This window comes from Ruditapes philippinarum, unplaced genomic scaffold (genome assembly GCF_026571515.1).
Source record: "Ruditapes philippinarum isolate M1 unplaced genomic scaffold, ASM2657151v2 ctg7972_1_1_1_1, whole genome shotgun sequence".
Lineage (NCBI taxonomy): Eukaryota > Metazoa > Mollusca > Bivalvia > Venerida > Veneridae > Ruditapes > Ruditapes philippinarum.
In genome coordinates this window covers 14,325-26,451 of record NW_026862473.1, presented here as the reverse complement: position 1 = coordinate 26,451, position 12,127 = coordinate 14,325, and the positions used below count along the sequence as shown (strand labels likewise).

At 32.3% G+C, this 12,127-nt stretch overlaps 2 protein-coding genes across 2 annotated transcripts; both read left to right on the top strand.

Moving 5' to 3' along the window:
* The first annotated feature begins 337 nt into the window (after window positions 1-337).
* Window positions 338-1,720, top strand: LOC132719190 (E3 ubiquitin-protein ligase cblA-like). The gene is made up of 2 exons (XM_060702942.1): window positions 338-845; window positions 1,155-1,720. The coding sequence occupies exons 1-2, from the start codon at window positions 392-394 to the stop codon at window positions 1,322-1,324; spliced, it is 624 nt and encodes a 207-aa protein (XP_060558925.1). The 5' UTR covers window positions 338-391; the 3' UTR covers window positions 1,325-1,720.
* A 2,504-nt stretch (window positions 1,721-4,224) lies between these two features.
* LOC132719191 (baculoviral IAP repeat-containing protein 3-like) lies at window positions 4,225-10,170 on the top strand. Its single transcript, XM_060702944.1, has 4 exons — window positions 4,225-4,292; window positions 4,665-5,282; window positions 5,927-6,127; window positions 6,568-10,170. Exons 2-4 carry the CDS (start codon window positions 4,730-4,732, stop codon window positions 6,837-6,839), a joined length of 1,026 nt encoding a protein of 341 aa, XP_060558927.1. The 5' UTR covers window positions 4,225-4,292; window positions 4,665-4,729; the 3' UTR covers window positions 6,840-10,170.
* The last annotated feature ends 1,957 nt before the right edge of the window (window positions 10,171-12,127 follow it).

Genomic DNA, 12,127 nt, shown 5'->3' with positions numbered 1-12,127 from the left:
TTGATCAGTACATGTGCTGGGATTGACAAATATGCATTTTATTTGGATTTTAAAGGCGTTTTGAGCTCCAAACCCCAAGTGTCTGTGGTTTTGATTCCTAGCCCTGACACTATAAACATGGGATTATGCTATTTATTATGATTACGCGCGGAATTAGTAATGTCGAGTATAAAAATAATTTCCAATACGGTTACACCGGATCTAAAAAATAAATAGCAAATAATTAAATCTATTTATAGATTATGCGCATTTATGGGTTTATTTATAGCTTAAAGCTCGGGAAACCAATTTTTACATTTTTTACAACAAACATTACGATATAATTATTTTAAGGTGGAATTCTTTCGACAATTGTAGGCAATAAATATATTAATGTAAATGTTAGACAGCGATGGAGGCATATGCTGTATCCATTCTAGTTTCGTGCGTGTCGGCTTTAAATGGAAATTTAATAAACGACTGTGTTGTGTCGGATCTCTATATTAAATTAACCTGTTCAAAAACAGTGATTTGTATGTTTCAGTGTATATTGCTAAAAGATCCACAATTTAAACGTGTAATATTGAGTGTTTTAATGGTCCTTCTAGTGTGGTGTGTGCTGATGTATATACGATTCAGGCGATCGAAACATGATAACGAGCACGGAGATAATGGCCGACCGACAGACTTAGTACAAACAAGCATGAAAGACTCAGACCCATCTACAGATAGTGCACACTTAACAGCCAACCAAACACCTGAAACGACTGGGGGTTTACTAGGGTCCAAAGAAACAACAGAAAAACAAAGTACAACGACAACAGTAAGAAACCCCCAGGGAGAAACAAACTCAAAGGTCTTGGATGGTAAGATTAAACTGACATTCTTACATAAAATTGTAAAACATTGATATATTTGAAATATTAAACATGTATCACTTTTCAGTTATTGATCTCCAACAGAAGTAGAATTATACAGATATCAGATATTTCTGTCAGTAAATTAGCTTCATTTTTTTAAAGAAATATATATATATATATATTATATTATGTTATATTATGTAACAGTAAAGAATGTTCAAATTGAAGTTGGAAACAGTCTTTCTTTTTGATTTTGTTTAGATGTTCATTACTTTCGCACGTAAAACTTTATCTACTTTTATGTTTACTTTACAGATGATCAGGAACGAGTCATGTGTAAAATATGTTTGAGTAGGAAAATGAATGTGGTTTTCTCACCTTGCAACCATATGGTGGCGTGTGCGAGCTGCTCGGATTTATTGGACCGATGCGCCGTTTGTAGGACACCAATTAAAGGAACTTTTGTCGTGTATACAGAATTTTAAATCTTCAATGACATTTTAAGACATTTCAGGTCGAGTTAACTTCCATCGTATGAAGTTTATTTCATGAAGAAAATGATTTCCTTACCTATATGATGACCTTTGCCAATCACATATGATATTGCAATAACTGTCAGCAATGTTAAGAATGAAGTGCACGTAAGCACGTGCTGATCTTTACAAAATTAAGTGACTGAAAACATTAAGCCTTATGTCATGCTGTATTTACGGTGACAGGCGATTTCAATTTATTTTATGTGAACCTTTTGTTAATTAGTATTATTTTTATTATTTGTTGAGGAAAACATACAACGGCCTTTAGCCTATTAATGTATGAACTGTGTCACAGTATATGTTTGATATAATTTTTTATAAAATTAAAAACATTTACAGAACATCCTTTGTTTTGTTTTTTTTCCGTTGATCTTCTGCTTTAGTTATCATAAGTGAACATTGAAGCATCAAATAGTTTGTATTAATGCATGCATAATTTTTTTGAATCAACTCGATATTTAAGTGATATTACCGTGTTGGGGAACAAAGTATATGACATGAATCCTTTAATATATGTTTATTTCCCTTAGGAATGGAAGAATTTCTATAATACTAACAAAACATGTTTGAAGCGTTTTACACATTTTAACGCTCACGTGTATTAACGCGTTTTATATTACATGTAATCGATGTGTCAAATAAAACGTGTTTTACAGAATGATGCACGAAATATTTGGTCCCTGAAAATAATACGGCATAATATGTTCCCGTATTGAAGACGTCTCTGCTCCTTATTGATCTATTTCTTAGTGTGTAATCCCAAAAATAGCAAGGTATGTTGCCTAAATTGCCACTGATGTGTAACAACAATGTTTTGGTTGTCATAGGCTTAACGCCAAGTATTTGGTATTATCCTGCCAAACCTATCAAAACAATACGAGGAGTGTTCAAAAATGAATGCATCTAAGCACGTAAAATTTGGTTATTCATAGGATATGTGGCCTGCTTTTTAATTTTGTCTTTTGACGTCTTATCTGTGATATGCAGGCTTCATAACCTCTGATCCCCTTTCAAAATTCCATTTTATTTAGTTCCACCCATTGCTTTCTCGTTTATAGGACACACGCAATTTTTTTTACTTGGGGACCATATGCCGCTTTTCATGGAATGACACGAAAGTGTCACATTAAAGGTTCCATGATGACCGCCATATGAACACATCTGCGGATGTTTCAAAGTTCAAAATTGTACCAGTTCATGTTAAATGTTGAATTCTGCCTAAGCCGGTGCTAGGGGGCGTGGACGGTAGTTTGCGCTTGACAGTACCGTCCATGAACAGGCTCAATCAAACCGAGCCTGCAACATTTTCAATTTTGCCGTGTTGGACTTTCTTTAGGGATTCTTATTTTCTCTATTTTACATTTTCGGCCTGAAAGTTTTTTTAGCTTTGGAAAAACAAAGCGAAGCCACAAGACAAGACAGAGTCAAATGAATACGGAGGATGGGGAAGTACAACGACTTTTTACTGATTCAGAAAGACTTGCACTGTATACGCCTTGTGCAAATACGCGATGTCATGCAGAAATATGAAATTGGCCAAACCTGTTGCGGGTCTTCGTTTTCGGAAGTATTTGTTTAGTTTTCGGAGAACTTTTGTCCACTTAAATTTTGCATAAACATTTTTGCTTTTATGAACCTGAATTGCGGGACTCTGAGGTGTACAAAATGGCATACATTACCTTCTTTATACTTATGATATTTTTATATTGTATGGTGATTTGCCCGACTTTATAGACCAAATCTTGTTTTGATGTCTTCTTTTTGGCTCATAAAAATGGACCCATGTTTCGTCAACAGTGACGACATTTGCAAAAGACCACGCATTGTAATTTGGATACAGTTTAAGCTACGACCCAACTGTCACCATCTGGCAAAGATTTTTCTCATTTCTAAATCTCGTTCGAGAATGGTATGAGCTGCAAAAGAAGAAGAAAACAACAACAACAACAACAACAAGTAAAACACAAATGAAAGAAGAACTACAACATGCTAACTTTTCATATTTATTAAATTTAAATCTCGTTAAAAATGTAGATCAATTTAAAAAGAAATGGCCTCAATTTCACGCAACAAGTATTGACAAAACATACATTTTGGCGGTTCAATATACATACATAATTCCCAGTAAAATTACATACACTAAATTCTAAAACAAATTTTAATTCCTAATTTCATCACAAAGCTTTATTAACAATAACATTACTGTTTTGCGTAAGTGTTCATCAGTTCAAATTTGTGAAATTGGCTGAAATTATTTACATATTTTATATTATTTATTAATACCCTGAAATAAAGGGATAATAATTTAATGACAAGTTGGCGCCGATTTAAAAATTATAAAATGTGCAAAAGAATTTGAAAAATGTAAAGGGAACGATATTATTGGACAAATTATAATTTTCACTAAATTTCAATATTGATATAAATTGTTTTATATTAGCCCATAAGCAAGAATATCAATAAGGTTAACGCTGATAATTTATAAAATCGAGAGTGTTATCAAATGATTTAACCTAAAGGCAGTTGCCCTTCTAGTAAACAGAAGGCCCATTTCTGAAATAACAAGACAATTAGGAAGCAAAACAAAACAAAAACAAACACCTGAATATAGCTAAATACATTGAGGCCTGTACTAAATGATCATGATATATTTCTGTACGTCGAAGAAATATTATAAAATCATCCATGAATGAATTATTGTAAGTGGATAATTGGGTTTTGTGGTATATTGATACCATATTTATTTTTAAATTTGTCAATAATAGGAACAAGTCATGGTATGTTCACGTGATGAAAAAGTTTGGGTTTCCAGATAGGGTTTTTTCCAAAATGATTTGTAAACCAAAATATCTTATTTTGAAATTTAGTGACGAATAAACGAATAAATTCATTTATGCGAGAAACAACTAGTTTACAGGTATGTAATTCTTACACGTTATAATAAGAAAAATATCAAACATATATACTTATTAAGTGTAGAATACAATGGAATGGCTCGAGAATCAATGATCGAATCTGTGAGATACGTTCCAATTAAAGAAAAAGGTATGAAATGTTGTATATTTCTACGTCGGTTAACATTCTGTTTTTTTAAATGTAGTTATAACATTTATAATTTGTGAAATTATGAATACTATTATTGCATTTATAAAATAGATTCATATTTTTTATCATTGTTGATTATGATATAAATTAATGTATTATAAATGAAATTTATAGATCTAATTGTATAATAGTATAACGCGTAAAAGGTTCAGTCATTAAAGTATGGTTTTCCATTCCATTTTAGGGAAACCAACTTCAGTCTGATAGACTAAAAAGTGGTTTTTGTAGATAAGATAGGATATATACGTTATGATGATAGGAAGGTTCTGTGACCGTCTGACAAATGGTGACGTTCGAGATCATCACATGAATCTTGAATGGTTAAGGTTTGCATCCTACAAATCATGTCCAGATAGTTTACCGATATCATCATGCAAGTTGGCGAAAGAAGGGTTTTATTACGTAGGGAACGGACAAAATGACAGCGTAAAATGCTTTTCATGCAATATCATACTAAGTGGATGGGGTGAATTTGACGACCCTGCAGATAGACATCAACAACGTTCGCCTGATTGTGATTTTGTTAGAGGGACCGATGGAAATAACATTCCTATACACAGACAAGCTGTTAGTTCAAACCCTGATTCATCGCTTCAAAATAGTGATGTAGCCGTCGAAGGAACAGTCGGTGCATCGGGAGGTGTTCCACAAGATTTAGGAATGGGACAGTATACACGTGAAAATCCTAAATTTGCTCACTTTAGATGTAGTTCCTACAGATTTAGGTCATATGAGGAAGGCTGGACTAAAGAGGAAGTCGTCCGGCGTGATATACTAGCCGATGCCGGGTTTTTCTATACAGGTAAATGATTATGTTGAAGAAACGTTTGTGTTCGTTTTTATTTGCTTTACATTTTACGCTTTTCCAAACTAGATTAGATTTTTTTTGTGTAAAGCGATAAATGTATTACTGGATGCCCGTAAGAAAATATATTTCAACTTTGATACAGGCGGCTTATGTAATACAAGTAATCAGACCAAAGATAATGCTATATTTTCACAAACTCTTTTGAAATTGAATATGTTTGAATGATTTAAACATTTGCTTATATTTCATTTTTATCAAATCTTGTTTTCATTCAGTACAGTGACTTTGTTGCGTTATTTAGAGAAGTAAGAACCTAATGTAGATCTTACTTTAAACCAAAGGAACAAATAGAGCTTTCCTTTTAAATTTTAAACAAAGTTCCCTACTTAACCATACAATTGCAACTGTTCACCCAATTTGACCTGTTCCGGTTAATTACGATTAGGTGAAAGGCGACAATATCGAGGTGATATTTTTGATTCACATATTAATTTTTCCGTTAAATTGAAAGAGTTAACAAACTTGTTTATTGGATAAAGTTTCTGTATCTCTTTTTCTTTCTTAATGTCACTTTGTGGTTTAATTTTGATTTGGGTTAAACACAATCGCTGTTAAATTACAATGTATCGTTATTTCAGGTGTTGGTGATCTTGTCCGGTGTTTTCAATGTGGAATAGGACTACGAAACTGGTGTTCCGGGGATGACCCGTTTATTGAGCACGCCAAAGTATACAAATGGTGCAAATATTTGGAGGACGAGAAAGGCAAAGATTTTATACAGGAGCATTCAGAACAGGAACTTACTGAGAACCATATTGGTTCCGGCGCGGACAGACAAGGTATTTTTTTATTTACAAATCACAAAGTTTTTAAGATACATGTTAAATTACTGATACCTACTTAAATATATTGTTAGAGAAAGTGTTCTGTCTCTCTTCTTTGTTTTTGTTTTTCTTTTTGTTTATTTTGCGCCAAGAGTCACACAGATGCGCAGGTCTTTGAAGCTACAAAGAAGCAGTCGAATACGTCTATTTATGCATTTAATGACGTTAAACGATTTTAGCAAAAGCTATGTTCTTTCTCTACCCTGTAAATGATTTAAATTGTTTTCTCTTCTTGGTATTACCATAATTTCAAATAATTTGGCATCGTTATAAAACATACATAATTTAAGCCATACAACTTAGTAAATAAGTTATATTCATCTCAATCTATGCAGGCTTAAAAACCAAAGGTAAATTGCTAAAATTAAGAATGTTTTCATCTTTGAATTTAATAGAAGCAGATCAGAATCAAGCTGGCAGCAAGGGCTGTGATGAAAAAAGTGAAGCTGGAGGAAACCAAAAGCCAGAAGAATATTCGGATTTGAAGTCGGAAAATGAGCGACTTAAATCTACGGTGATGTGTAAAATATGTTTAACCGAAGAAGTCAACGTTTTGTTTCTACCTTGCGGACATTTGGTTTCTTGTCAGACATGTGCTCCACATGTTACTCAATGTGCAGTTTGTAGAATGCAAATTGAGAACAGACGGAAAATATTTCTGGCTTGATAAGTTTGTTATCCCATCAGTCAACAAGAGATATTATAGGAGAATAAGTCTACCAATCATTTAAAGTATCTGATAAAATCGTATTAAAGCCATAAAACTTATTTAGAAAATTGTCCAATTGAAGCTATAAAAATGTTATTAAGAAAGCTTTAGAAATTCCTAGGACAACCTTACTTTAAGCTAAAGAAAAATCAAAAGACAAACATTTACCATATATTTCAACATATAATCAACAAAAAAAAGTTTTTAGCTTAATCAAAAGTAACATGGAAATTCTTAAACACGATGTAAGAATGAAAACGATCATATGCATCATTAACATCATAACATGCAATTTTAAAACGCAGGTTAATAAGTACAGAATTAAAAGACAACAAAATAACGCCGTATGTTTAAAAATGCAATTAACAGAGGTGTCTTCTCTTTATTTAATAGAAGGATCTGCTTTAAAACTTAATGATAAGGTATTTCAAACAAAAAACAAGAAAAACATATGGACTGCACCGTGGCTGCAAGGATTTTTTTGTTTGGCCAAAATAAAATTGCTTTCGGTTGTCATAAATGATCAAAACATCACACATGTTGAAACAAAATTCATACTTTATTTAATTTTGAATGTTGTACTGTTACAAAATTTAATTACATTTTATTCTATTTAAGCACCTACTCCTGTTACATTTAGAAATTGAATATTTAAGAAGGATATGTCTTGCACCTACTCCTGTTACATTTAGAAACTGTCGCTATGGTAATATTATCTTTCATGTCGAACTTAAAAGTTTAAGACCTTTTGCGTGCCTTTTAAAGTTTGTAATACGCTTCTCTTGTGTTTTACAACTGAAGTTCAAAAAAAGGAAACAAAACAAGTCCATGTAAAATTCAACAGGTTAAAGTTCTGTTTTGTTTTTCTATGAAATGATCTTTCATAGGCTATGTACTTTATATTTATTGACCTTTTATACATGCATATACTTTAATATCTATTGGACTTTAATATGCAATTACCTCATTTACTTTGTGTTTTATGTCGAAAATAAGTGGTAATCGAGAAAGATTGTTTTGGTGCATATCTAAGATTCATGAACGTCATACCGCTAATCATTGAATGTTTTTTTTTTCTCTCGAAAACAATCATTTTACATAATAAGCAATCAGAATTTCGAAAGATTCATTTATGCAATACGACCCTTATTAATTTGATAGCCTACTCGTAAAAAGATGCTGACAGTGGCAAATAGATATGTACAATAGTTTTAGACATGTGGAAGTCTTTCTTGATTTCAGCACCTTAAATGTGTTACTTCTTTGAAATTACATACAACTAATTATTACTTTTATTAGAAGGGAACCAAAAGTGTCTTTATCTAAAAAAATAGCTTAAAGAAATATTTATTAAATCAACTTTAGTATGATTAATGTTTATTATACATAATACATCTTAAGTTGAATTAGCACATTCTCTTTCTAAATACAAAAAGTTTTCTGGTACTTCTTAGTATGACTGTTGTTAATTGCAAATTGAAGAGGTGCACTGAAGAAAGCCAATTCCAATTAGATTTGATAAAATGAATTGTATGTATACATGTTTTCAATGTTTTAACCATTTAATCATTTCTTTTACATGTTATATGTTATTTGATTTTCATAGGCTGCATTGTAAACAAGATGTCGCAAATATGTTTGTGTATATCGGGGTTACCTTCTGTAGATTGAGTTTTATCATCATCATCATCATCATCATTATTATAATCATCACCATCATTATTTTATTACTATTATTATTATTATTATTATTATTATTATTATATGAACATATAGTTTCCTACACAAAATGATTTGCTGTCTTGGACAGTTTTTAGATGTTTTTGTTTTGGTTGTTGTATAATTGAGATAAATGTTGTTTGTACATCATATTATTATGAATGACAAGTCGACATATAGATCTACGTAAAGGCTAGTATTTCATTTCGCAGTTCATACATATGAAGGTGTACAAAGTTCATATGTCAGAATTATTTACTAAGAGATAAAGCATATTTATCATATAATTTTTGTTTGGTGTTTTTGTAATACTTTTTCTGTTTATCATTCTGCAGAAAATATTCACATGATGGCTATATAGAAATAATTTAAGTTCAATTGTGTAGGAAGCTACACACTTTTGAATCCGTTCCTGGAACCAACCAGTACTGAGCAATGCACTATAAGTTTTTTGCTCAAGGAAACAACGACTTGTCTCTGTCAGGGTTTGAACCCATGCGACTAGCGATCATTAGATTACAAGTCCGAAGCGTTAACAACTCGGCTATATCTTATGAATGGTCACCATCATGTTTGTTTGGGAGCATTATAGTCTATTACTTATTCGATAATATTATGTGTACGTGAAAATAAAAATTCTTTTGTTATATTGTTATTACGTTGATTTAAGGTAGATTTTGACTGTAAAACATATATCTATGTAATAATATCTATTTACGTGAAAATTGTTTAGGTCACTTACGTACATGACATTTGTAAAATGTTTTCATTTTTGTACTGTATTTGAACATATTATCTGCTGTCATTATTTGTAGACTGTTAATTATGTTATTATGTTATATGTGTTATATAGTTACGAAGATTTTTGAATATGTTTCTCCTCGAGAAACGTATCACATATATATGAAGGTATAGTGATATTTAAAGTCAAAGCATTCATGGATATAAAAAGAATGAGCTGTATCATGACAAAACCAACATTATGCGTTTGAGACCAGCATGGATCCTGTGCGGCTGTGCAGGCTGGTCTGGATCCATGCTGGTCGCAAACGCACTATGTTGGTTTTGTTATGGCGCGGCTCAAATGATGATCAGTTGTATGCATATTAAAGATATACTATGCTCATCTTGGGATAAAATACTTCATCTAGTATATTCTTCCTAAATATGCCTAATTTCATTAAGTAAATGTATAAAGTTTGTTTAAGAAGCTACATAACCCTAATTTTTTTCAAATTTAGTAGGTTTAGTCTTATGAAAACTTCCAGTTTTTTTAAATGACACTATGTAATCATACTGTGATTGCGTATAAGTCTATAGAGTTTAAACGCAATATATTTTCTCTGTGAGTATTCGAAAGATATTTATTTTTCATTTCAGAAGAGACTGATTTTTACTCATAAGGGGATTTTGATATCAAATTTAAGCATAATATATCTTAAACGTGGACGCTAGTAAAATAATTTCTGAAGGAAATATACACGTAGCATGAACATCGGTTGATATGCGCTGTCCAAATGCGGTAGGCGTGACTGATGAACTTGTGTTACGTGTATCAATAAAAATTAAATACAAATCATATTTGTTTTCCTTTATCGCTCAATAGCAGACATAGAAGCCTCCATTGTCATGATCCTATATTATTAACTATTATCTTACTAAATGTTTACTTTAAGCTTACACGCTTTAGATTTCTTATGATCGGATAATACGATATAATGTGTGATTTCTGTCATGCCCCAGCAACGATTTCTGTCATGCCCAAATAAGCGTGATTTATGTCATGCACAAACATCGATACAAGTGTGATATTTATCTCCCAAGCATCGGTACAAGTGTGAGTTCTGCAAAGCCCCAAAATCAGTCAAAGTGTGATTTCTTTTATGCCCCAAACATCGAAACAAGTGTAATGTTTTGTTATGCCCAAATTTCCGCAGAAGTGTAATTTCTGTCATGCCAAAACGTTAGTAAAAATATTATTTCTGTAAAGCCCAAACATCAGTAAATGTGTGATTTATGTCATGCCCCGACATCAGTAAAAGTGTGATTTCTGTCATGCCAAAACGTAAGTAAAAGTATTATTTCTGTCATGCCCCAACATCAGTAGAGTTGTGATTTCTGCCATGCTCCAACATCAATAAAAGTGTGATTTCTGCCATGCCCCAACATCAGTAGAGTTGTGATTTTTTCATGCCCCAACATCAATAAAAGTGTGATTTCTGTCATGCCCCAACATCAGTAGAGTTGTGATTTCTGTCATGCCCCAACATCAATAAAAGTGTGATTTCTGTCATGCCCCAACATCAGTAAAAGTGTGATTTCTGTCATGCCCCAACATCAGTAAAAGTGTGATTTCTGTCATGCCCCAACATCAGTAAAAGTGTGATTTCTGTCATGCCCCAACATCAGTAAAATTGTGATTTTTGTCATGCCCCAACATCAGTAAAAGTGTGATTTTTGTTATGCCCCCAAATCAGTAAAATTTGTGATTTCTGTCATGCCCAAACATTAGTAAAATTGAGATTTATGTCATGCCCTAACATTAGTAAAATTGTGATTTATGTCAAGCCCAACATCAGTAGAGTTGTGATTTCTGTCATGCCCCAACATCAATAAAAGTGTGATTTCTGTCATGCCAAAACGTTAGTAAAAGTATTATTTCTGTCATGCCCCAACATCAGTAGAGTTGTGATTTCTGTCATGCCCTAACATCAATAAAAGTGTGATTTCTGCCATGCTCCAACATCAGTAAAAGTGTGATTTCTGCCATGCCCCGACATCATTAAAGTTTGTGATTTGCGCCAACACCTGCACAAGAATCGTACCTGTCATGAGCTAACACAAGAACAAGAATTATGTCTTTCTTGCAACAACAGCAGTACGAGCAAGATTTTTATTATACTCAAACATCATTTCAAGTATTATTTCTGCCATGTATGACACTAAGAAAGTTGAAATCATTAAAATTATGGGCTCATAAAATAAGGTATCCGCGACGAAAATTTTTCAAATTTTTCTTCTATGGTATTTTCCAACAACCAATGAAAATGAAGTATTCTCTAAATAACAGAAGTACGACAATATGATTGGTTACAATTATCGTGTACAGTAAAAGGTTTATTCTCTTCTATTTTCGTAAATTTAAAATACCTTTCGTCTCGTTTAACATCATTATATGTGGTGGTTGGTCCATCTATCCGATTCTGATAAAGGTTTGAGTGATTTATCAGTGCGTGGTCCGCGAGCTCACATTTTCTCCAGCAAAAAGGTGAATATATTAAAACATAATCAATGCCGTAAAATGAAACTTTATAAGATAAATACAAGGTAGTCTAACTAGACAAAACTTTTTGATGTATTAGGTTAAGACGCGAACATATAAACAATACGCGAGGGGTAGTTGCCTAAGCTATATACTACAGTATAGAATACTGTATGTTAGTTTTGACAAATATTTTTATGTTTTAAATTTTTGAGTCAGTGCACAGCCATTGTTATAAAGTGTACAAAACCTATTTTAAGTGTTT